This window comes from Anabrus simplex, chromosome 2 (genome assembly GCF_040414725.1).
Source record: "Anabrus simplex isolate iqAnaSimp1 chromosome 2, ASM4041472v1, whole genome shotgun sequence".
In the NCBI taxonomy this organism is placed as follows: domain Eukaryota; kingdom Metazoa; phylum Arthropoda; class Insecta; order Orthoptera; family Tettigoniidae; genus Anabrus; species Anabrus simplex.
This window is the reverse complement of record NC_090266.1, coordinates 982266853-982294760: the sequence shown is the minus strand read 5'-3', so window position 1 is coordinate 982294760 and position 27908 is coordinate 982266853. Positions and strand designations below refer to the sequence as shown.

General features: G+C 39.1%; 1 protein-coding gene across 12 annotated transcripts in view; it reads left to right on the top strand.

Moving 5' to 3' along the window:
* Positions 1 to 27908, top strand: part of AP-1gamma (adaptor protein complex 1, gamma subunit) — a 792649-nt gene that overhangs the window by 514381 nt on the left and 250360 nt on the right. For all 12 annotated transcript variants that reach the window (XM_067141824.2, XM_067141823.2, XM_067141830.2 and 9 more), the window contains one exon: positions 16863 to 17081. In XM_067141824.2, coding sequence (XP_066997925.1) covers positions 16863 to 17081 — 219 coding nt within the window. The remainder of the gene's footprint in view (positions 1 to 16862; positions 17082 to 27908) is intronic.

The following is a 27908-nucleotide window of genomic DNA, read 5'->3' as shown; positions in this document are numbered from 1 at the left end:
GTCAGTAATAGCCTTTAATTCAGCATCCTCTTCCTGATGTTTACCAATATCTTTGAAAAGAAAAGGGGAATTAGTGAGAACTACATTAACAAAGGCTGAAACTTGTTAAGGAGAGGGATCCACAGGCTCTGATTGAGGATCAGAGCTGCCAGGATAGAACATCCTACTGAGACTATTAGCAACAACGTTTTCAGTGCCACGAATGTGACGACCTTCAAATTGAAAAGCTGAGATGCGTACTGCCCAACGTGCAAGTCGACCAGTCTTTCTTGGTTTGGCCAGTTCCCAACTCAGTGCTTGATTATCTGTTTCGAGACCAGAAGGGAGGTGTTCAAGGTACGTTCTGAATTTTTCCAAAGAGAAAACAACAGCTAAGACTTCTAATTCATAGATCGAATAGTTGCATTCAGCTGAGTTTAGACTACGGGAAGCATAGGAAATTGGACGGTGTCCCTCTACAAGTTCCTGAAGGAGAACACCAGATATACCAGTAGATGATGCATTGGCTTGAAGAATGAAACGTTTAGAAAAATCTGGCATAGCCAACACAGGAGCATTACGCAGGGCAGATTTCATGTCATAGTAAGCTTCAAGTTGGGCATCACCCCACTCAAATTTGGCATCTTTTCTTCTCAAAGCATTTAATGGGGCTGCTGTTTCAGCAAAATTGGGAATGAATTTACGGAAGAAATTTGCCATGCCAACGAACGTAGCTACAGCCTTGACGTCTTTAGGGGTGGGAAAATTGTACATATCAATCTAAGGTTACATTTAAGAAAATAAAATCAACTACTGCAATAAAAATTTACAAGGTAAATTTAACAGGGAATTTAAAATCTGTTACAACAGTTTTACAAGGAAAATAGAAAAGGAGATTTAAAGACTACAGTATTACATTTGATTTACAAGGAAAATTGACAAAGGAATTTTAAATCTAATGCAGAGGCCTTTAGAGTTGATGCCTTCCTAATACACATCATTGAGAGTTGCATAGCTCCAAACAGCGTACATTAAGCAGGACAACGGGAGGCAACCCTGGATGGATTTTTTTTTTTTAACATGACACAACCAAAAATGTTAATGAAAGGGGATTGCCTCAAAAATGAAAAGGGCATGCCTAACTGATGAGCTAAGGCATTACTAATCAAAATGGCAAAAACCAGGGTTTAAGGTAAACTCAGAAACAAAGAAATTTACATGTTAAAATTTAAAGTTCGAGAAAAGGAAACATGCTTATTCTAAGTTGGCTGGAGCCGCTGACAGGACCCCACCCGAAATGCGTCCGACTGTGTGGACATGCGAAAACCAGAGACGCGGACAAGAGCCCTGCTCCTACCAAGGTGCCATGGCTGAAAATTGAGAAACACACAAACAGCCAATCAGGGAAGCTTACTACCATTCGACCCCAAATTTTCGCCAATAAAGGAGGTCATTTTTCCAACCAATTAAAACAGATTACCAAATATAGACAAATTCTAGATGATTCGATTATAAAACGCAGCAATTTCATTATCAAAACCTCCACGTGGCAAATGCAGGGAGATACAAAAGGTTGTTTAACAGATTGCAAGTTACAACAAGCACAACTACAGGAAATTTGTATACCAAAATAATAATTCTTTCTACCAACTGTCATAACGATTAAATAAATATAACTTAAGGTTTTCAGTACTCTTAAGAAAGACATTATTAACATTTACATAAATTCATAAAACAAATTTTTCATTGACTTCTTCGAAAATGTCTTTGAATGTTCCTTTGTTTTTGCAATGGCAATTTTACAAAATTTTAGAATAATGAGAAGAAAATAATTAAATGATCACTTCTTGATAAATTGACACTTTCCACTTTATTAACGTCCCACCACCGGCGACATAAACATTTACGAAGGAGGTCAGGAGCTGCTGGATTTCTGAACACTGGTTTGACGACTTTTATAACTTCATTTGGAAGGCAATATTTATGCTGTTAAGGTTCATTAGAACAAGGTACCCATTTAACTTTCTGACAAAGAAAATGTTATGGACTCTCATCTGTGGAACACTTCTGTAAAAATATTGCCCTGACTGCCTGTGTCATTTAATCCACACTATCCATATTTCCCCTTATAGCCACGCCATAATATGTCTGTATGTTGTCTATTTCTTTAGCAGTTAGACTAGCATGACCAGATATGGGCTTTCCATCATCTAGTTTCTTGCCTTTTAAATCCTTCACTAATCTATGGAGCTGACATCCCATTCTTTTTTGGACATGTGCTATGCATTCCAACTTCTCAACTTGTACATCGCCATAAGGTCTACTGTCCACAACATTTTTAAAACCTTTGCTATCCCCATCACCCAAATATTTTGTATATCTAACACCATACAGCTTCAGTGAACAATTGAAAATTACAACTGCTCCAGCTGCCTCCATCCCTCCACTAACACCTGTATACTTTACATCCACTATCTTTATGTTGTTTCAATGAATGTGTACACTTCTTCACATTTTCACATTTCTGACAATATTTTGATAGCGATACAACATGTATCACCTTCCCAGTGTCCACGCAGGTTGCAGAAACTGTACCATTTGCACTTATATGCCCACGTTTCTGCCAGGAACCGTCTAATGCAACTGTCAAAACTATTGAGCCTTCATTCTCTAACACAGCTTTCCTTGCTGCCATTTGCATATAGGTTTCATTACACATTTTCATATTTTTGCTCAAAATAGCATTGAAGTTACTGAACTTAGTTGGTGGTTTGGGGAAGTTCATCACTGCACACAATGTCTTTCCAGCTTCTAGCCCTTTTCCAATTGATCACATGCCATACACAAATCTAATGTTGGTCTCATACCCATGTGATGTCAAATTAGAGGAGAAAAAGTTCATGTATATTATTACAATTTATGTATTTTAGAACTAATTTAGCAGCTAAACCTTTTATGCTAGAAATGTCTCACATAATTTTATGGAATGCTCTTCATTACAGTTTTTACATTTCACAAAAAAATTCAAAGCAGTGGAAAGTAGTTCAAGATCAATAACATGGTTTCCATGCCATACCTGTTCACTGCTGCTGTCACTGTCAATTTCATTTAAGGATTCACTGTCACATTTCTTACTTACACTCAGGTCATTGAAAGGCTTTCTTCTTGATTTACTGCTCACTGGAGTTGATTTTGTTTCACTACAAAGGGGTGTCTCCACTAACCTCACACTCACATTACTACATGCAGCAGAACTATTAACCACAGACCATACTATTACTGTTAATATTCACTTTAGGTTTCCTTTCAGGGCCTCCATGGCATTTCTTGAACAATCAACCTGAGCCAGGCATCGTACAAAAATAGTCCTTTACTTTTCACAACAGGATGTGATGAAAACAACAGCCGTGACACAAAACACAAGACAAGCATCACCTGCCAAGCCACAATACTTGTACCAACCCTAGAACGAGAGTACATACCACAAAATTAATTTTTTTTAAATGCGGCAATAATATATCGGTTATAAGAACGGGGTGTACTCTCAGCTGTCAGGGTGACATTCAAATGACGTTTGTGACCTTAAGGGATGACTTGTACACAATAAATGAGCAGTATATTATAAAATAATGTATAAACTATCAAAAAACGAAGAAAGTGCTTTCTGCATGTTAAATTAGTACCTTTGTTATGCTTAAAATAAAACTAATTTAAAAAGATGAAAAGAATTAAAATATGTGGGGAGGTTTTGTGGAGCATTGAAATGGGAAAGGAAGGTGGATATACTTCTGTTTTAACCTAATTTAAAACAATTTCCTCACCGGGCGAGTTGACCGTGCGCGTAGAGGCGCGCGGCTGTGAGCTTGCATCCGGGAGATAGTAGGTTCGAATCCCACTATCGGCAGCTCTGAAGATGGATTTCCGTGGTTTCCCATTTTCACACCAAGCAAATGCTGGGGCTGTACCTTAATTAAGGCCACGGCCGCTTCCTTCCAATTCCTAGGCCATTCCTATCCCATCGTCGCCATAAGACCTATCTGTGTCGGTGCGACGTAAAACCCCTAGCAAAAAAGAAAAAAAACAATTTCCTACGCACGTTTGTTCATATGTGATGTGTGTTTTTCTTGTTCATTTTAAAAAAGGTTTTGAAAAGGACTTTTTCATGTCGATGTTATGTCTTCATTAAAAAACTGTTCTCTTTGGCTGTTCTTCTTTTCTGAAGTCAGTATTGTCATTAGATTTAATTTGGTGAAAATGGGTGTCTTGAATTTTTGTTTATTAAGGGATATTCTGAAGCTGATTGCTGTCTTATTGATGTTATGGAAAAGTTTCCCCAAAGTCGGCAATGAAATAAAAATGGGAGGTGCTCAAGACATCTTACCATAAAACTACGTCCGGTCTGCCCTTCGTAACATTTTTCGCATTGGTGACAGTTCAGTTTGTTCACCCCTCAATCTAAACCCACACACGTCCCAAAAGATAGACCCCACTCCACCCCCACCCTCTCCACAAGCTGCTTCCCCCTCCCCACTACCTCTCAATCTTAATGCTACAACAGTAACACGACATACATGCAAAAGTGTGCAGCACGCTCCCGACCATGCTCAAGGACATATCCAGCTCGCACGTAACACACAAACAGTAGTTCACAACCCATTTAGCAGGCACTCTCTATCAGTTATTCCTATTCCTACCTTTCTTTTCTTCTTTCTCAGATTTTTTGACTTTACCCGAGTGGAATGCAAGTATGTAGAGGGGAGCACTCACACATACACTTTCATTGATTTCGATACGTCATACACAGCAACTTATGCCTCAACAGGAAGTCTAGTAAAAACTAGCATGTTCATCAGCAATGATATAGACGGAGAATGAGCATAGTACCTGTAAAACAAGTACAGAACCTCATGTTCTACTGAACACAACGTTCCCCGCATATTTGCGGCCCAACAATGCACTTTTGAATCTACGTTATACAACCACTGGACATAATGTTGGCATTACTGCATGAGATATTTGAACTTGACTCCAGGATGTCAATAACTCTCTAGAATCTACGGCCCGGTTTCTTCAACTGTATGTTAAATTTTACTTAACAAATGTTAACTAACAATTGTTATTAATTTAACACTTTGTTTAAAAATGCCCTGTTTCACGAACACATTTCCAACATTTGTTACGAAACAATTGTTAAAGTCAAATGAACACATTTCAGTGAGATTTCTGAACACGTTATGCAGTGGGCGTCTTTTGTTTCTTTACATAGAGCGCTCCTAGTGGTGTGATGAAATAGTATTTTGTCACACAGACACTTAGTTGAGATTATTATAGGTTATGGTTAGCGGAGACCGATAAGACGTAAACATGTTAAGTAAGAGGAACAAAAGTGTTGTTATGAATGCATGTTTCTATTTCATTTAATTTTAAATTATGTGAATGTGTTTAAAAAATGAAAGAACGGACAGTTTTATCACATTCGATATAGCCTATTCTTATATACTTATCACCGGGAAAATGTGATGATTGATGTGTTTTGAATGGTTTTCGGGCATTATTTTATTGCAGGAAAAATAATGTAATGCGTTGTTAATGCTTCAGTGGCAGCAGGAATTCTTTGCAGAATTCTACACACTTTTTCTTGCACCCGTGAACATAGTCGCCTACAGTTACATGAAGAGTGTCCAACAAGTAGAGGCCAGACTCTGCGGTCAACCAATTTCACCGAGCTTCAAGGCACCTGTGGGAAGACACTCAACGGTAACTTGTGTATAAGGGTTTAAGTCAACACGCTTTCGTTTGTGAAAAAAATGAGGTCAGATGTCATTACACAGAATTCGCTTCGGGCAAAGTGGAGGTGGTAGAACACTAAAAGACGAACAAATTTTACTTAAACATGTCAGGTCCGCAACCTAATAACTTCTGAAAAATTGATAAATCCCAGATTCCAAAGCAAGGCATATATATTTGGGAGTTACATCACAGTGGAACGGAATGGTAGTCAAGTGGTCACCGTACTTGTCTGCGAACCTCAAAGACATGAATTCGAGTCTTGTCGCAGCTATGATTTTTGCACAAAATAAATTAATATGTCCGCCTCGGTGGTGTAGTGGTTAGTGTGATTAGCTACCACCCCTGGAGGCCCGGGGTCGATTACCGGCTCTGCCACGAAATTTGTGAAGAGATATGAGGTCTAGAACGGGGTCCACTCAGCCTCGGGAGGTCAACGAGTAGACATGGGTTCGATTCCTATCTCAGCCATCCTGGAAGTGGTTTTCCGTGGTTTCCCACTTCTCCTCCTAACTTAAGGCCACGGTTGCTTCCTTCCCTCTTCCAGTCTTCCCTTCCCCCAGCAAGGCCCCTGTTCAGTATAGCAGGTGAGGCCGCCTGGGTGAGGTACTGGTCATCCTCCCCGTTTGTATCCCCGACCGAGAGTCTGAAGCTTCACGACACTGCACTTAAGGCGGTAGAGGTGGTATCCCTCACTGAGTCCGCGGGAAAACCGACCCTGGAGGGTAAACGAAGAAGAAGACGATTAAATTAATATTTGGGGGAACGTCAAGATAAAAATTGGAACAAACATATTACACAAATTGCAGTACAGTTTATTTTCTACCTGAAGTTAATATAGACCTAAACGTTCTCACAGTTACTGCTGGATCCTTTCTATATATATATATTAATTTGAGGTAGAAAATAAAGTTCCACTGCATTTTGATTATTCATTTTATTCGCATTTTACCTTCTTATTCCCTGAAACAATCATTTAATTTGTATAAAAAAAGTATATCTATGGCTGGACTCGAACTCAAGTCGTCACGGTTCGGAGACAAGTACGATGACCACTCGGCCACTGCACCACTTGTCGAGGTTGCAACTCTTCAAGTATATAGATTTTGCATCAGAATCAGGGGATTCATAAATTTTTTGGAAATTATTGGGTTATAGCCTGACAAGTTTGAGTAAAATGTGTTCGCATTTTAGTGTTCTAACACCTCCATGTGGTCCGAAGTGGATCCTGCCTCATGATATTTGTCCTCACTGTCGGAAACTCTAACCTATTTTCAATATCGTCTAGTATCTTGTTCATTATGGCTTTGGTAATTAGAAATATATCTTCTGAAAACTCTAGAAAGTAAATATTTCTTAGTATGGGTCGCCCTTTGCCTTCTTCAGTTTATAAGTAGTCTTCATACAGCAGTAAAGCTTCAAACTTACGTCTTCTACATGCCTCCATTTTGAAATTTTAGCAGTTGTTAAGAGGTTTAACACAGGGCTGCTGCCAGGTTAATTTAACACATAGCTGCAGTCACTTAAGTGCGGCCAGTATCCAGTAATCGGGAGATAGTGGGTTTGAGCCCCGCTGTCGTCAGCCCTGAAGATGGTTTTCCGTGGTTTCCCATTTTCACACCAGGCAAATGCCGGGGCTGTACCTTAATTAAGGCCACGGCCGCTTCCTTCCACTTCCTAGGCCTTTCCTATCCCATCATCGCCATAAGACCTATCTGTGTCGGTGCGACGTGAAGCAAATAGCAAAAAAAAATAAAAAATTTAACACAAGTAAGAGTTAACAATCCTTGATGAGACGACCATTTTGTTAAATTGTGTGTTAAGTCTCCTTAACAGCCGAGTTAACACTTAACATTCGTTGAAGAAACCGGGCCTAAGAATTGTATCCTATTTTTAACATTATAGCAAATATAATTTTTGGAGTATGTGGCATTCATGGGACTCTAGGAAGTCAAAGCCTTTCAACTTCAAAACTGTACCACATGTATATATCTTAACATTAAGCATTTTATTAGAATATTGGCATTCATGTTTAATCATAGTAATGTTTTATTCTGTACAGTTGCTATTGAATAAGCAGGTTCATCAACAGCTGATGATGACCTGTTTAACAGGTCGAAACCGGTACTGTTTTTAATGTAATTAAAATTTTAGACTCTTTGTAAAATAAAGTATTGATTAGGTTGAAAACCTGTTCCTTCATACTTGTGTGCTATGCCTCAGCTGCCTGGACGTTGACTAAGCGGAACCAAAGTATGATACAAGCAGCTGAAATGAGAATCTTGAGTAGCATACAGGGAAAGGCAAGACAAGATAAAATATGAAATGAAATAATTGAGAAGCATGGGAGTATGTAAACTTCAAGAGGCTATTGATATAGCAAAGCTAAAATTGTTTGGACACATGATGAGAATTCCAGGAGAGAGAATATCAAAGAGAACATTCATGGATACAGAGACTGCAAAGAGGCCCAGGGGACAGCCTAGAATGGGATGGAGGAGTTCTGTTGTGGGCTGTATTGCAAATAGAGGAGTCAATAGCAATAAAGTACTAAGAGAGGAGTGGTGGAAAGATAGAGTAAGGTTGAGGGATTTGGTACACAACCCTACCCAGAGAGAATCTGGAAAATGGAATGGAATGGATGATGATGATGATGATGATGATGAAGGTCCCGGATTTTCCTTGAGACAGGGTGTTACCCAAGTTACACAAAGAACGAATACCTGTAAGATGAGTCATAAATTTACGTAGCAGTCCTGCCTACAAAACATTCCAGTACATACATAATATTTTAACTAATCATTACGTTTTCCACAATAAGACAGCAGTAAAAATTCACTAGACTTTTGTGTAAAGTACTTATGAATATTAAGTTAACACCGCATCATACAACATGTTTTTATGGTATCAAAGACGTGTACCAGGTGTATGCATAAGTCGTTTCCTGTTTCTCTAAGAGATGGTGCCAGCGAGCAGTACACAGTGTATGAATTTCACACATACGTCAGTTTGTTCGTCCGAAATTAACCTACCAACACACACAAGTTGAGTCCGCTAAACACTAGTGCCTGTGTTGTATCATTCAGTGATCATGTCGACGTTTGTGCCTGAAAAACAACATTTGCGGCAAGTATTGCTTTTCTTATTTAATCAAAAGAAAAAGGCTGTGGAAAGTCATTGTTTGCTGGTAGAATCATATGGTGAATACGCTCCATTAATTAGAACATGTGAGACATGGTTTTGACAATTTAAACGTGGTGATTTCAATATGAAAGGCAGCACGCTCTGGTAGATAACAAAAGTACAATTTACGAACTTCATCATATGGATCCGTATTGAGATTGGGTGGACCTAAACCTAACATTGTTTCTTAGATAACAAAAGTGCGAAGACGAGCAATTGCCCGGCGAAACCGTTCATGCACAATGCTATTGCCAACAAATTATTCATTTAGATCATGCGTTGATCAAAAGACGACAGAAATGGGCCAGAAAACATGGCAAAGTGATTTTGTTACAAGACTATGCGCCGTCTCAGACAGCAAAACCAGTGAAATACACCTTGAAATCGCTTGGATGGGACATCCTTCCGCACCCACCATGCTGCTCCGACCTGGCGCCATCTATCACTTCTTCGCATCAATGGGGCACACGCTTACAGAGCAGCACTTCAGCCATTTCAAGGATGTTGGAAAATGGTTCGACAAATAGTTTGCTGCAAAAGACAAGCAGTTTTTCTGGCATGGTATCCATAACTTACCTGAAAGGTGGGTGAAGTGTGTAGAAGCCGATGGCCAATATTTGGAAAACACAAAAAATGAATTTCCCTTCTAAATTACTTGTTCTCTTTACAACAAAAGCTGGGAAAAACTTCTCCATACATCTTGTATGCAAATATTCCAGTAGATGAAACGATAAAAATCATTAGAAAGAATTTATTAGAACATAACCATCTTAGCCTACCAGAAATAGAAGACGTCATTAACATAATTAAATTTGTTTTGGAACACAATTACTTCACATTTAATAAAAGTATATGCCAACAGGAAGGCCTCCCTATGGAATTCCTTCCTCTGGCATATTAGCCAGCATTTCTCTGGATCACCTTGAAAATACCAAAATTATAGGATAAGTAATAGAACCTGAAGTTCGAATTTCATCTTTTCCTCTAATTGATCTGGTGTTTTACAACCGTAATTGTTTGTTGTCGAGAGGTTCTTGTTTCCTACTACGAATGATTTCCATTCTTTCCTTAGTGTATCTTTGGAACAAATTCCACTCGAAGGGCAACATTACTGCTATAAAATTGTGTACTCAACTAGCAACAATACTAAGCAAAAATTTTTCAACTATAATAGTGTTAATTCCCTAGGAAGGACAATCATTTAGATTCTGGGGTGTACAAATTCAACTGTCACCAATGTGAAATACTATTCATGCACGTTGTGGACGATACCTTTATAGTCATAGATCAAAGAGTGAATAAGAGTGATAACATCCTTCAATTCATTAGATTCCAAAGTAAAGTTTACCATACAAAAAGGAAAAGAAAGTTCCATAATTTTTTTAGATGTAATATGGTACATGTTTGTGGGTTACTGTAGTCACGTCCTAGTTCGTGAACCATGGGCAACGGCTGAGTGGCCTAGTAAGTGGTCCTGAGAGTCGGGATACCAGTTGCTATGGAATGGGAGTGGGCATCTCGGACATATTCTGAGTCGTGGCTCTCCTTGTGCTCAGGCGGCTAGGACTATACAATTCACCGGTGGTCCATAACCCATTAGAGGAGAGATCCTCACTTGGACACTGTGCAAGTAGGGCAGCATCCTGCTTCATGGATTTACCGAGCTCAGAACACTTTAAGCAAGCCTCGGACCTATGGGAGTAACGGAGTCCCACTCCCATTTGACAGGCGAGGGACTCCTTGGAAACAACTTGGCGAACGAAATGGAATTCGATGGGGAGCTATCAATATTAATGGGGCTTATGGAAGAAAGAAGGTAGAATTGGCTGAGTCAGCAAAGAGGATGCATCTGGATGTGCTAGGAGTAAGTCATATTTGGGTAAGGGGAGATAATGCGGAAGAGATAGGAGATTATAAAGTGTACTTGACGGGTGTTAGAAAGGGAAGGGCAGAATCTGGGGTAGGGCTTTTTATCTGGAATACCATTGCACGCAACATAGTTTCTGTTAGGCACGTAAATGAGCGAATGATGTGGGTAGATTTGTCAGTGGGAGGAATTAGGACAAGAATTGTGTCCATGTATTCACCATGTGAGGGTGCAGATGAGGATGAAGTTAACAAGTTTTATGAAGCATTGAGTGACATTGTAATCAGGGTCAACAGCAAGGATAGAATAGTGCTAATGGGCGATTTCAATGCGAGAGTTGGGAATAGAACTGAAGGATACGAAAGGGTGATTGGTAAATGTGGGGAAGATATGGAAGCTAATGGGAATGGGAAGCGTTTGCTGGACTTCTGTGCTAGTATGGGTTTAGCTGTTACGAATACATTCTTCAAGCATAAGGCTATTCACCGCTACACATGGGAGGCTAGGGGTACCAGATCCATTATAGACTATATCTTAACAGACTTTGAATTCAGGAAATCTGTTAGGAATGTACGAGTTTTTCGCGGATTTTTCGATGATACAGACCACTATCTGATCTGTAGTGAACTAAGTATCTCTAGGCCTAGGGTAGAGAAAGTGAAATCTGTCTGCAAACGAATAAGGGTAGAAAGTCTCCAGGACGAGGAAATTAGACAGAAGTACGTGGATATGATTAGTGAGAAGTTTCAAACAGTAGACAGTAAGCAGGTTCAGGATATAGAAAGTGAATGGGTGGCATACAGGGATGCTGTAATAGAAACAGCAAGGGAATGCCTAGGAACAACTGTGTGTAAAGATGGGAAAAGGCGAACATCTTGGTGGAATGATGAAGTGAGAGCAGCCTGTAAACGTAAAAAGAAGGCTTATCAGAAAAGGCTCCAAACAAGGGCCAAGGCAGACAGGGATTGGTACGTAGATGAAAGAAACAGAGCAAAACAAATAGTTGTTGAATCCAAAAAGAAGTCATGGGAAGATTGTGGTAATAACCTGGAAAGACTAGGTCAAGCAGCAGGGAAACCTTTCTGGACAGTAATAAAGAATCTTAGGGAGGGAAAAAGGAAATGAACAGTGTTTTGAGTAATTCAGGTGAACTCATAATAGATCCCAGGGAATCCCTGGAAAGGTGGAGGGAATATTTTGATCATCATCTCAACGTAAAAGGAAATCTTCCTGGTGGTGTTGCGAACAGCCAAGCTCATGGGGAGGAGGAAAATAATGTTGGTGAAATTATGCTCGAGGAAGTGGAAAGTATGGTAAATAAACTCCATTGTCATAAAGCAGCAGGAATAGATGAAATTAGACCTGAAATGGTGAAGTATAGTGGGAAGGCAGAGATGAAATGGCTTCATAGAGTAGTAAAATTAGCGTGGAGTGTTGGTAAGGTACCTTCAGATTGGACAAAAGCAGTAATTGCACCTATCTATAAGCAAGGGAACAGAAAGGATTGCAACAACTATCGAGGTATCTCATTAATTAGTATACCAGGCAAAGTATTCACTGGCATCCTGGAAGGGAGGGTGCGAGCAGTCGTTGAGAGAAAGTTGGATGAAAATCAGTGTGGTTTCAGACCACAGAGAGGCTGTCAGGATCAGATTTTCAGTATGCGCCAGGTAATTGAAAAATGCTACGAGAAGAACAGGCAGTTGTGTTTATGTTTCATAGATCTAGAGAAAGCATATGACAGGGTACCGAGGGAAAAAATGTTCGCCATACTGGGGGACTATGGAATTAAAGGTAGAATATTAGAATCAATCAAAGGCATTTATGTTGACAATTGGGCTTCAGTGAGAATTGATGGTAGAATGAGTTCTTGGTTCAGGGTACTTACAGGAGTTAGACAAGGCTGTAATCTTTCACCTTTGCTGTTCGTAGTTTACATGGATCATCTGCTGAAAGGTATAAAATGGCAGGGAGGGATTCAGTTAGGTGGAAATGTAGTAAGCAGTTTGGCCTATGCTGACGACTTGTTCTTAATGGCAGACTGTGCCAAAAGTCTGCAGTCTAATATCTTGGAACTTGTAAATAGGTGCAATGAGTATGGTATGAAAATTAGCCTCTCGAAGACTAAATTGATGTCAGTAGGTAAGAAATTCAACAGAATTGAATGTCAGATTGGTAATACAAAGCTAGAACAGGTCAATAATTTCAAGTATTTAGGTTGTGTGTTCTCCCAGGATGGTAATATAGTAAGTGAGATTGAATCAAGGTGTAGTAAAGCTAATGCAGTGAGCTCGCAGTTGCGATCAGCAGTATTCTGTAAGAAGGAAGTCAGCTCCCAGACGAAACTATCTTTACATCGGTCTGTTTTCAGACCAACTTTGCTTTACGGGAGCGAAAGCTGGGTGGACTCAGGATATCTTATTCATAAGTTAGAAGTAACAGACATGAAAGTAGCGAGAATGATTGCTGGTACAAACGGGTGGGAACAATGGCAGGAGGGAACTCGGAATGAGGAGATAAAGGCTAATTTAGGAATGAACTCGATGGATGAAGCTGTACGCATAAACCTGCTTCGGTGGTGGGGCCATGTGAGGCGAATGGAGGAGGATAGGTTACCTAGGAGAATAATGGACTCTGTTATGGAGGGTAAGAGAAGTTGAGGGAGACCAAGACGACGATGGTTAGACTCGGTTTCTAACGATTTAAAGATAAGAGGTATAGAACTAAATGAGGCCACAACACTAGTTGCAAATCGAGGATTGTGGCAACGTTTAGTAAATTCTCAGAGGCTTGCAGACTGAACGCTGAAAGGCATAACAGTCTATAATGATAATGTATGTATGTAATATTAGACAGGATAAGGAGGAGTTTTCTTTTAAGATACATAGAAAACCCTCTTTTACTCCTACCACAATAAAGAATCACTCGTTGCATCTGTACTATAGTCACATATACAGAGCACTCACCATACCTCTCTCCCACGTAGAACGAGAAAAAGAACTACTCTTCATCCACAAACAAGCTCAATATAATGGTTTTGGTCTTAATATGATGAGCAGAATAATTAGAAAATATACAGAGATTTCAAACGAGTCTAACATTTGAGCTAAAGAAGACTGATAAATATCCTAGATACACTTTTAACAATCCCAATATATATGCAGTAACGGATCTGTTAAAAAAATATCGCTATAAAATTATATACTCTACTATCAATAATACTAAGCAAAAATTTTTCAACTCTAATAGTGTTAATTCCCTAGCAAAGGGCAATCATTTAGATTTGGGGGTGTACAAATTCAAGTGACACCAATGTGAAAAATCTTACGTAGGGCAGATCAGACGTTGTTTTACAGTAAGATATCTTGAGCGCATTACTGTTGAGAGGCACAAAAAAAAAAAATTATCTATGGGCCAACATATGAATGCCACCTGTCATCAGTTCACAACCATAGAACAAGATCTGACTATCTTGCGTAAAACAAAATAAAGGCAGTCCACTAAACACACTAGAAAGTATGTATATATATCTTAAGATCAACATGGTAATCAAGACAATAAACTTAATGATATAATTGATAGTAAGAAGCAATACTTGCACATCTGTAAGCATTAAGAAAAGAAAAAGGATTGTAGAGGAGCCAACGGCCTTAGCCATATTGAAATACCAGATCCCGTGAGATCTCCCAAGTTATGCAACATTGGGCGTGGTTAAGATTTGGATGAGTTGCCACTCGCTGTTGGTGGTGGGTAAGGTAATGGAGGAGTGGAAAGGAACTGACCACCCTACCGTACGTAAACTCCAGCTCAGGCACACCTCTGCGGAGGTTCGGACCTGCCTCGGGCAGAATACACCCTTACCTGCTGTAGGAGAAAGAAACCGATTGAGCCGGGTATCTATTCCCCCTCCCCCCTCTTCTGAAGCCATTGAAACCATGACTGTAAGCGATACGCCTCCTCCCCACCCCACAGCCTTGCCTCCCGCAGGGGAGGAGCAAGCTCGAGAACATACACATCGTTATATCACTAGACGAAAAGCCGCATCAGTTGCCGCCAGACCGCTCCAAGGACACAGTAGATTGACGACATAAGGTGAGATATCATTGATTAAAGTACTAGGTTCGCTTGAGCAGATTTTAATAGACATTAATACAAAGCAACTCCCCATTTTTGTTTCATTGCTGACTTTGGGGAAGATTTGTTATAACATCAGTAAGACAGCAGTCAACCTCAGCCTTAATAAACAAAAATTCAAGAGACCCATTTTCACCATATTAAATCAAATAACAATACTCGCTTCAGGAAAGAAGAACAACTGAAGAGAACAGTTAAAAAAAAAAAGTTAAGACGTTACATCAACATGAAAAGGTCCTTTCAAAAACTTTTTTTAATAATGAACAACTAAGAGAAACTTTCGCATTCCATGTGAACAAAAGTGCTGTATACTAACAGTTTTTAACATCTATTTAAGTAAATAGGAAATTGTTTTAAATTAGGTTAGAACATAAGTAAATCCATCTTTCCTTCCCACTAAACCGCCCCCACTCGAACATTCCTGCATATTTTAATTATTTTTATCTTTTTAAATTAATTTTGGTTTAAACATAACAAAAGTCCAATTTTAAGATGGTGTTTTGAGAAGTAGCAAATGCTATGTGATTTCACCTAAGCAATGTTATGTAGCTGAAGATGTTCGTAAGGAATGAAACATGTTCTCCAAATAATTAATTTGCTTAAAGCAAATATAGTCCGCCTCTGTGGTGTAGTGGTTAGTGTGATTAGCTGCCACCCCCGGAGGTCCGGGTTCGATTCCCGGCTCTGCCACAAAATTTGAAAAGTGGTACGAGGACTGGAACGGGGTCCACTCAGCCTCGGGAGGTCAACTGAGTAGAGGTGGGTTCGATTCCCACCTCAGCCATCCTGGAAGTGGTTTTCCATGGTTTCCCACTTCTCCTCCAGGCAAATGCCGGGATGGTACCTAACTTAAGGCCACGGCCGCTTCCTTCCCACTTCCTTGTCTATCCCTTCCAATCTTCCCATCCCCCCACAAGGCCCCTGTTCAGCATAGCAGGTGAGGCCGCCTGGGCGAGGTACTGGTCATCCTCCCCAGTCGTATCCCGCGACCCAGAATCTGAAGCTCCAGGACACTGCCCTTGAGGCGGTAGAGGTGGGATCCCTCGCTGAGTCCGAGGGAAAAACCGACCCTGGAGGGTAAACAGATTGCGATACGACGATACGAAAGCAAATATTTAGTATCAAACAGGTGGAAGTTTACTTTCATTGATTTAATGTAAATAAGATTTGACAGGGGAAATGAAGCTGATTTCTTGCAAGTATTTATGAGCCTTTTTTGTTTATTAAGTTACAATATTGAGGAGGGTAATTGGGACTTAGAGATACTTGAAATTGGCCCATAGTCATTTGCCGTGCATCATAGAGTTTGATCTGTTTTGGCACCATTTGATATCAGTTCATGGTATTCTTTCATCTTTATTGTTATATATAACTGTTATTTTATTCCCTTTCAATAAATCTCTCCTGTGAGGAAGATATCCTTGTGGCTTCCACACACTTTCTGTGGTATTGATTATGAGATTGTGCCAAGGTTCGCGGATACAACTTCTGGAGTGCTTGTAGATATACTACTACTTCATCCCTTTCTACTTTCTTGGGGTCAGCATTATGTATGCATTAGGCCTAGTTTTATGGTTCTGAGCCCCTTTTGAAGCCAACCCTACATGGAGGGATATATTTACTATTGCAGGTTTCTGTGGTTGTAGTAGAGTGGTGTGTTGTATGTGTATTTCGTGAAAACCAACACCCAGTCCCCGAGTTAGAGGAATTAACTATATGCACTTAAAATCCCTGAACCAGTGGGAAAAGAATCCCAGGGCCCTTTGAACCGAAGGGCACAGCCTTTTCAGTCATGGAGCTGAACTGTTTCTTGATGTACTAACATTTAAAAATATGTTTTATTGATGTTCGTGAACAAATTGTAAAACCTTGAACTATCTGTCTGCATTAAATATGTTTCTTATTATTTCAGGCTGGAAACTATGTTCGTGATGATGTAGTTTCATCCACAATCCAGTTGATATCAGAATCTACCTCTCAACACGCTTATATTGTGGAACAGTTGTGGCAGGCTCTTGAAAGGGATACACAAGACCGACAACCTCTTACACAGGTGGCAACCTGGTGTATTGGAGAGTATGGAGACCTTTTGTTGTATGGCCCTTCTAGTACAGATGATAATCCTGTAAAGGTAAGATGATTAGTTCTTATTGTATGGACTAACGCAAGCTTGTTACAGCTTGTCTCAGTGTGATCTTTGGTTTGACAGTACAAAAGTTACTGAAATATAAGCAGTGGTAGTAGTTAAGGGCACGCGGCTATGAGCTTGCATCTGGGAGATAGTGGGTTCGAATCCCACTGTCGACAGGCCTGAAGATGGTTTCCTGTGGTTTCCCATTTTCACACCAGGCAAATGCTCGGCCTCTACCTTAATTAAGGCCACAGCTGCTTCCTTCCAACCCCTAGGCCTTTGCTATCCCATTGTTGCCATAAGACCTATCAGTGTCGGTGCGATGTAAAGCCAGTAGCAAAAAAAAAAAAAAAAAAAAAAAAAAAAAAGAAGTCCCTGTGTTGAATGATGGGTTTAGGTTCGGTTCGCATACATATTTCCGTTGGTCAGTTGATATTCACATTTCAGTGATCTAAGCAGACTGATAACAACACCTCCTGGCTAAGTGAGTAAAGTTGCATGAAATAAATTTGACCATACATTTTAAGTATAAGTGAGTAAAGCATTATACACCACTTCAGTAACACGCTGCCTTTCTTTGATAACTTGTGATGGAATTGTTGGGAATCCAACCAACCTTTGTGATGTGGACTCATCATACACAATAAAAGATGAGTTGTATGAGAAACATTTTTTACAAACTTTTTCTCTACCAACTAAAATGTTTAACACATTTTAATGCAGGCTTTCAAACGTTATAAACAGTCTGGCATAAATTTGATTCACTGACAGCAGTATTACGTACACAGCATTGTAGTCTATCCCATCTGAAAATGATTCTCAGACCATGGGGATGTTGATACCTCTGAAGAAACAAACCTTCCTTACAGCAGAAAGGTGCAAGGAAACACACAATTGTTTTACATTTTATCTACATCTAATGCTAGGTTAAAATTATTTCTGGTTTTCTCCTTGTTCCCTATATATCCTACTAGCTGTAGTAACCATTGTTTGTTGATGGGTCAGTCACTTATCACGTGCACGATTAGTTTTGTCCAACCCTAATATTGTTCTGAGGCACATAAGTGAGCATGCCTCTCTCTGTCAGCAGCTTATTATGACATATTTGTTTCCTTTGTCTCTGTGGCCCTTCGCAGTTTAATAATTTTTTTTGCATTATTGCTGATCTCGATTTGATCTCTTCCTTCCATTATAAAAGAAAGCTAGGCATGAAAATGTTGGCGGAACGATCTTCATAACAATTCTCTTTACTGTCTATAGAGTTAGTTACCAGTTCTTGGACAACTTTCATACAGCTGCAACTAATATTTTCCTTATTTTTCAGTGTATCAGAAAAATGTATAACAGAAAATTTTGGCATGAGCTATTTTCATGAAAAACCATCCTGTAGAGAGAGACACTGAGTTTTATGCTTCAGGCCCCTTCTGAAACACTGCCTCCTGTTGAAATGTTTAGAACAACTTGTAGCTAAGATCCTACTCAACCGTATTCTACACCGAAATGCCAGCTTTCATTAAAATCCAACTGTCCATTATCCCATGATGCTGTAACAGACGCAGACAAACATTAAGCAGAACTCAACATAGGTCATTTAATGACGTCACTATTGTCATAATACAACATTAACCAAGTGGAACATTGTGGTTAAGCAAAGCTCTCGTGTGAAATACTCGATGAAATGAAACACTGCACAGTTTCTCACTTTTCACAAGCAATACTACACTGGCATTCCATTAATGCCAGGTACCAGAGCTGGAATGAATCAAGTGCACACAGCGGTGAACACTGCTCTGCCATTTCTGATTAAGTGTGCACATTCTTACCGGCATCTCATAGCAGAGATCGAATAGCTGGAATACTATGATGAACAAGTTTGTCACTTACCAATAGTTATCTGAGTATGTATGAACCAGAGAAATAGCATGCTACCATTTATCAGAGATGAGTGGAAGCAGAAGAGACAAACCACATAACAACAAACAGTAATGAATGTAATCTTATTTGTTGATAATTTTTGTAGGTTTTTGATATTGTAGGCCTTCACATTTAGTTTTCTTCCGACTCTGTGATATTACGTTATCCAGTGTAAATTCACGACTCCCTCTTATCTTATTCTTGAAGCAATCATTCCTTCATGATTTTTTTCTCATTTTGATTGTTATCTTCACAGTTTTCCTTGTTTATATGGGCTGTTGGCCATGTGTTTCTTTCACCTTAAGACAGTCACAACAGAAACCACAAATGTCACCAATTAACACTATTGATCAATACTTCCATGATAGCGATGCTGAGCATTGATATGGACTAAGCAACACAAGTCTAAATTCATGAATATCTCTGATATAATAGCTGTTACACTAAAACTGTATAAGACATACCAGGTGTATGCATAAGTTCTTGTTGGTTTTTGTGGTAATGAAAAGATGAAATTTTCAAGGGAAATTAATTTTTTGTTTGTTCAAAATATTGTTCATCGGCTTCTACACACTTCACCCTTCTTTCAGGTAAGTTATGAATACCATGACAGAAAAGCTGCTTGTCTATTGCGGCAGACCATTCGTCGAGCCATTTTCAATTTCCTCGAAATTGCTGAAGTGCTGATTTGCGAGCACGTGCCCCATTGATCCGAAGAGGTGATAGTCAGATGGCGCCAGGTCGGGGAGTACGGCGGGTGTGGAAAGATGTCCCATACAAGCGATTTCAAGGTGTCTTTCACTGGTTTTGTTGTGTGAGACGGCATATTTTCCTGTAACAAAATCACTTTGCCATGTCTTCAAGCCCATTCCAGTCGTCTTTCGATCAGTGCGTGATTGAAATTAATCATTCGTTGGCGATAGCATTCTGCATTAATGGTTTCGCCAGGCTTCAAGAGTTCATAATACGCAATACCACTGTGGTCCCACCAGACACAAAGCGTGGTCTTCTTGCCGAAGCGATTTCGCCTTGGTGTTGAAGGACTGGCTTCGCCATGTAACAGCCACGATTTTCTCTGCTTCAGGTTTTCAAAATAATTTTTCGTCACCTGTCACAATTCGGTACAGAAATGATTTTCTTTCTTGGCGTTGAAGCAGCGTTTCACAAGTGACTTTTTGCGATTTTCCATTTGCCGTTCATTCAAATCGTGTCTGACCCATTTACCGAGTTTACTGATCTTCCCCATTGCTCGTAAACGTCTGCCGATTGTTTCTTGTGACACATTTAATACTTGTGGCAATTGCTGTTGAGTTTGTGTTGGGTCATCATCCAGTAATCCCTGCAATTGCTAGTCTTCGCACTTTTGTGGTCTACCAGTGCGCGCACAGTCTTTCACGTTGAAATGGCCATCTTTAAATTGTCAAAACCACGTCTCTCATGTTCTAATCAATGGAGCATGTTCACCATATGTTTTTACCAGCAAACGATGACTTTCCACACCCTTTTCCTTTTGGTTACGTAAGAAAAGCAATACGTGGCACGAATGTTCTTTTTCAGGCACAAATATCAACATGATCACTTAACGATACAACACAGACACTAGTGTTTGGCGAACCCAACTTGTGTGTTGGTAGGATGTCAAATGAACAAACTGACGTATGTGTCAAATTCATACTCTGCGTACTGTTCACTTGCACCATCTCTCAGTGAAACCGGAAAAGACTTGTGCATACTCCTGGTAAATGATAGGAAATTTTATTCTCAATAACTTTTGTTAAGTATTATTTATTGACAGGACCACTAATAACATAGATATTTGACACTTGAATTTTAGGCCTTGTCATAAACTACAATTTCACCCTGCGTGAATAAAATAATTTATAGTCAAGGCCACGGTCTCCAATTATATTTTCCTGGGGTCTGGATTGGTGGTAATATTGCAATAAAGGTAGCTATAGGGTCAAAATATTTGGATGAATAAGAGAGTTGTTGGTCTTACTTACGGCAGTAAGTTACTCCATATAATGATTAAGAGAAATTTAAATATGAGGTATAGTAGTATCAATTAGCACTGCATTTCCTTGCATTTTTAAATTTTTCAACCAGGGGAGTGTTTGGATATAGTACATTCACATAACAAACAATATTTTAGATAAATGATATTTTAAATTCAGTGTTCATATGTACACTTGAAATACAGTATATAATTCACCCACCCAGCCTCATTAGTAAGAGGAGTCTCCCTCTAGTTCTCTTACCCTCCATAACAGAGTCCATTATTCTCCTGGGTAACCTATCCTCCTGCATTCACCTTGTATGACCCCACCACCAAAGCCGGTTTATGCGTACAGCTTCATCCATCGAGTTCATTCCTAACTTAATTCACCACCTCAGTACTTCCCCCACTTATTCCTGGACAGTGTCAATAAATCCACACGGCCTTCTGGCATATTTAAGAAGACCATTAGCTATACCTAAACACAGCGAGGACCCAGTGGCTTATATGTAAAAGTCTTGTCCCCTTTGACATGAAAATCGGCTCAATGAAAGTGCCCACATCATCTGCTAGTAACTGAAATCCTATGCAGTATTTAAAAAAAAAAAAAAAAAAAAAAAAAAAAAAAAAAAAAAAAAAAAAAAAAAACAAAGGCATCCATTAACTAAATTTACTGGATGCTTCCATATTTTCCCCTTCTCCTGATTTGACTCCAGAGGGGGTCATGAGTTTCCACCTGCAATGATGATCACGTTAACTAGTCAGTTAAATACATACAGCATAAAGACAACTAAAACACTTGCAATTACTACTACTTACACATCATTAGCTAACTAATACCCCTATTGGCAATCCACACAAACTATAAAGATACATGCATGACCCCGGCCTCACTCCAGCTAAAAAACAAAATAAGTCGCTGTGATGCAGCGTTACTACTTAATATTTGCAATTTATGTACAGGACATGAGATCTAGCACGAACAGACACACATAGGGGAAGGTGTGTACTTGCCTTCCTGGCTGCCTGCTTGCCTTCAGCTCGACAGTGATGATACACTGGAGAGGCTAATGAGGGGAAGAACAACTAACGCTCCTTGAAGATAAGATCCTTATAAGACACGGAAACCGTGACATGTAATGTAAGTATGGGGAAGTCAATGTGCAATTTCTCTAATGTAATGCACATGCCACAGCTGGTATTGCTTGCAACTATGAAAATAATAGCAGAGTAACATCCAACACAACTCTGTTGAAATGCTGAATAAATCTAGCGAGAGAATACCTGTGTTTTTGTGTTAGGTTCGTCAGGGTGGATGGCTCAGACTGTAAAATGTTGGCTTTCAGAGCTCGACGAGGTGGTGGGTTTGATGCCAGTTCAGTCTCATAGTCTAAAGGTCATCAGATGTGGTAAACAAAACTCCGGTACCCCTGAATCTCAACAAAAAAAAACATAAGAGCAGTTTGTGGTATTTTAAAAGCTTTATTATTATTATTATTATTATTATTATTATTATTATTATTATTATTATTATTATTATCACCAGCTGTTGACCTACGATGTCCCTAGCTACTGAAATGAAGCAACAGTAAACAATTTTTGTACTGTTCTACATGGGTCAAAAGAACATGCATTTTAGAAATAATCATACTTGCCAGTGACAGGATTTATTTTCGGGTCTACAGAACCTCAGTGCCACTCATCCGATCACCACTCTTATTTCCATCATCATCATCTTAATTGTTTGTATTGCCGTCACTGTTGCAGGGCCGGAACTAGCAGATTTTTCAGGGGGGGGGGGATCTGTTTGCCGCCCCCCCATCCCCCGATTCCCCTCCCTCCCCCTTCCCCTACCTCTGAAAGATAATACCTTCGTAAGCTATTTTTTAGATATGGCCGTTGAAATTACACACCATATGTATACTGTTAAGAAGTTTTATTTATGAAAAACACTTACATTAATACACTTATACGTATGAATACATACATTACACTTGTATTGAAAAACACTTATATTAATACACTTATACATGACTAATACAAATAATTTGTTCGTAGTGTAACTCAATTGAAACTACGCAAAAATTTCTTATGTATTGTACCTCAAAATTGAATTCTTCGAGCTTTCTGTAATGATGATGCCTTCAAAGCTGATAAGGGATGCTCGTTTGTGTTCAGTTGATATTAACCTTAGATTAGACAGTTTCTCCTGTCCCATTGTTCTTTTCATGTAGTTTTTGATGATTTTGAGTTTGCTAAAACTTCGTTCTCCAGATGGCACTGTAACTGGCAACGTGAGAAACATTCTCAGTGCAGTAGTAATGTTAGGGTAGCCTTCCTCTAGTTTATTTTTATAAATAAGACTTAACATTTCTCTTGATGTGGTTCGTTTAAATTTTCGTCAACTGATAAAGTATGGTGCTTGAAACTTTCTATTTCAAATTTAAATTCTCAATGTTGAGATCAGCAGTGTAGATATTTGCCAATTCTTCTGCTTTCATTTTAAGATCTTTTGCTTGCATTTCTTTAATTCGAACTCCATTCAAAAATCTGAACTTGCTGTTTATGTTGTCCAAAGCCTTAAACCTGTCACTGAGTTCTGAAATCATCTGGTCAGTAACCTCTAACATACCTGTTGGTACACATTCTCAGTACTTGTCGGAGCTTCATCGCCACACAGCTCATCAGGCATTTTTCTTTTTTCTGAGAACTCAGATGGTAGATCACTCGTGCTTGCTAAGGATTTACCCTCAGTACTGGCCTCAGATGGAGCAAACTCTCTGCAAGACTTCAAGAGCTTTAAAAGACCTTGAAGTTTCTGGGCAGCCAAATCTACTGTTACATCTTTTCTTTGCAAAATCTCATTGACATTATTGATCATTTTGGACAAAGCATGCCAAAAACGTATGAAAACGATGAATTCCAGTTTCCGAATATTTTTAAAAGGGGAATGGCCTCACTCTTAGTTTGATGTGTTGAGAGATCATGGTTTTTAAGATCCCCTAGAGCCTGCACAACTTTACCATACTATTTATACACAGGTTCGACCGCATCTAATCTTGCAGACCATCTTGTATTGCTTTCAGGTTTCATTGTCAGTGGCACATATTTTCGGAGAACTTCCCAGCGTGAAGTTGAAGCCGCAAAGAAAGAATACATACTGTTCAAAGTTCCGAAAATATTCTGAGCGTCAATAGTATCACTGGCTGCATTAGCACCAACTAAATTGAAGGAGTGAGCAGCACATGGGACAAAATATGCTAGCTCGTTCTCCTGAAGTAGTCTGGACTGAACTTCTTTACACTTCCCGGCCATATTTGTCCCATTGTTGTAGGATTGGCCTCTACAGTTCTCTAAGTTTAGTCTATCTTCGTCTAATTTCTTTAGGATGTCTTGGCTGAGACCTTCACCTGTTTTGTCACTAACTGGGAAAGAATCAATAAAACTTTCTTCTACCTCGGATGTATTTGTTTTACTGAGATTTACAATATTAAAATTCTTCCACCGTTTTGGTACTTTTTTATTTGCCTATCAAAACGGTGGAAGAATTTTAATATTGTAAATCTCATTGATTAGATTTTGATACGGAAAATGAAGCTGATTATTTGCAGTTGTATTTGTTTTGACGTAATGAACTACTTGAGTCATTTGCTCACTGTGGCTGATATTCGGAGTGCAATCAAATATTAAGGAATAATATTTCGCATCCAAAATGTCTTGTATTATCTTTTGCCTTATGTTATTGGCAGTAATTTCTAGGAACTTGTATTTTATGTGAGAAATACGAGATTTGCCCTATCTTATGCCGCTCAATATGTTGTAGAAGAGGGACATTGTAATGCGATATATGTTCTACTGTGTTCGAGAACTTTCCACTGGATGGGTCGCTGAAATCAGTCTTCTTTAGTTCCTCGGAATGGACTCCCTTGCTTTGCTAGGAATAGAATAGCATCAATAATGCAGCGCAATACCGCCTTCCAGTGAGACTCTTCTTGATGGATCTGGTTTTGGAGTTCTGCATCAATACCTCCCTTTCCTAAACAAGATTCTAAAGCTTTCCACGAACAAAAGCAAAGTTTGTGGTTGGATGAATTTTCATGTTCGGGCAATTTTTCAGAGTTTTCTCCATTTAGTAAGTCCTTTTTCTTTAGCTAATGAAAGCACTTGATTTTAACACAATATAGAGCTTTCTTACTTTCACTATAACCTAACCATGATCTCTTTACTTTTCCTCCATTTTTGAGAACTTTATAAAACCAATCTTTGGTTAAGTTATGTCCTTCTCTGCTGCTATTACTTAAATTTGGCTCGATCAGATTTTCAAAGCTCATTTTTGTTATGTAACACCTTTCAGAATCTGAAAAACTTTGTGGCCATAAACCAGGATCCCTAAAATCAAAGGAAAACTTGGACGTTCCTTGAAGACCAGTTGTAGGGTCTGGACGAGATAATAATTCATCTTCATTCGCTTCACCAGTAGGACTGACTTTCTTGCAAAGTTCAACATGTTGCGTACCTTCCTTTCCAGCTTCAACGTCATCTAAAATATTAAAAGCCGGGATTAAAATTCAATCAGTAATATGATATATTACAAAATGAAGTATTAAAAAATTGTCGTAAACTCCGATAAGGCACAATTAATTCATCCTTCCCTAATGTGCTATAATTTAATTATTGAAATAAAAATTAATATTTACTTACCTGATTTTTCTTTTGAGCCTTCATCTTCATTAACATTAGGTTTTTAAAGAAATGCTTGTAATTTTGGTGTTTGTGACAGCACATCGCTTTCTTTCTTCCTTTCTTATTTGGCAAGTTTTCTATATTCGGCTCCACTGAGTCGTTTTCTGACATCCATAATTTGGAACCTGATAAAAGCGCAGCTCAAATTGTACTGAACAATTCCGTTTTCCAAACGCTGATAAACGGTAACACGAATAACTAATCAACACTCTGAACACTAATAACTAAGTACTAAATGGAAATAAAATAAAACAGCTGTCTGTTCGTATCAACACACGCTGACAACAGTGTACACAGGCTACATGTGTAGCCCTCGATAACGACAACAATGACTGCAGGTGTCTGTTTAGTTTACTGTTTATTGGAAGCAGAAAGGGGGTGAGATAGACGAGATGCTCGCGCATCGCGTGAAGGACAGACTGTTTTCGAGCCCGACCCCTCTGCCTAGCGCTCAGGCTACTAATTATTCATATCAGTAGTAGGCATAACATATAAGACTCACTAGAGACCCAGAATTACGTTAATTCTTGTGTCGTGTCTTATAATGAAGAAAATAACTTGGTATACAGTCTCAGTGTAATAAAGTTGATGAATTGTGCAACAAAGTTAAATAAAATTAAACAGTATTAATTGTGGTATTATTATTTTGCAAAAATTAAATAACTTACTATTTTTTTTTTAATATACTTTTCAAATTTTGCCGCCCCCTGAAATCTGCCGCCCGGGGCACGTGCTCCCCCTGCCCTGCCATAGTTCCGGTCCTGCACTGTTGTCACCCAATTTAATTACCAGCTGGTCACTCTCGGAATCAATGTGCAGTTCTTGAGCCCTATCTCCTCTGTTAAATTCGTCAGCATCTTGAAGACTATTCTTCAGTTGTTATGGATGAAAATTTCTTAACCACTAGTCGTATAGATGTGTACAAAGTAAGGTCCACACTTATTTTTGCTGTATATTCTTTTACTGAACTCCAAATTAACTCTGTGGGATTTAAATCCAGGTGATATTAGAACAGTATTAGAACAGAGTGGTCATGTTCAACAAGAACATCATCAGTTTTATGTTTAAATCAGGATTCCTGGGAGCAATCTGAGAATATAGGTCTGGTTTGTACATTTCGCGGTCATAAGGCATTACATCGGTCCTAATCCAGTCAATCATATCTGGTTTTTTTTTTTTGGAAGAGGAATTTGGTGTGGAATTAATTTGAACATTGTGGCAAGGAGCATCATCAGTCACCAAAATGGGTCTAAGGGGAAGGTTTTGTGTTAATTTAGTTTTTTGCCACTTCTCATAATTGATAAATTTCATACAGTCATGATAATCTCCTTTTTTTCTGCCAGATTTAAATAACAGAAGAGCATTTGGGACAAATCCCTCTTCCCCACCTGCATGAACAATGATAACACGCTAGCCCTTACGAGAAAAGTAGCCGGTAAGACAGGTCGAAACCTATCCTGAATTTGTTTTGTGTTGTAAGAGGAATGCGTGCAGAGAATGGGCCTCCAGATTTAACTGCAAAGCTCAGAAATCGTACCTCGAATCCTGGTACACAAGCATGATGGGTGGCGCAACTGGACATCCCTGAGCCAGCTCGGAGTTGTGGTGTGGCGGGCCCGTACATGCATGCAGTCTCTCGACTCACTCTAAAGCTGTGTCAGTCGCTCGCAAAAGTGTAGCAGAAATGACTTGTATAAATTGCATGATCATAACACAATTTTTTTGTACACCATGCACAATGAATTAGAAATTCATTGTTGCCCTGAAGTTTCTTCTTCTCTAAACAATATTTAGTGGGCACTGCGAATTTGGGAGGTTTCTCTCTTGTGTAATTCATTGCAAACCATGAATTTTTTATCATATCCCGAAATCGTGGAGATGATAACTGAAAATGTATGAAAAATGCAGTTTAAGGATTGTGTGTCTGCAGAGAACCTCAACTTCAACATCATTACGAGAAGTTAGGATTTCTGTTAATCAGTGTTAGAAAGATTTCCACTGCCAGAAGAAGAATTTACTTAATAGTTGAATTATGTCTATGATACCTGGAGGAATCTGCAGCAGTTCTGTTGTTTTGCATGGAGGGATATCTTCAAGACAAGTTGTATCACAGTTTGTGGAGCACGAATCAAAGAACAGGGCACAGTTGTCTTCAGAGAACAGAAAAAAAGATT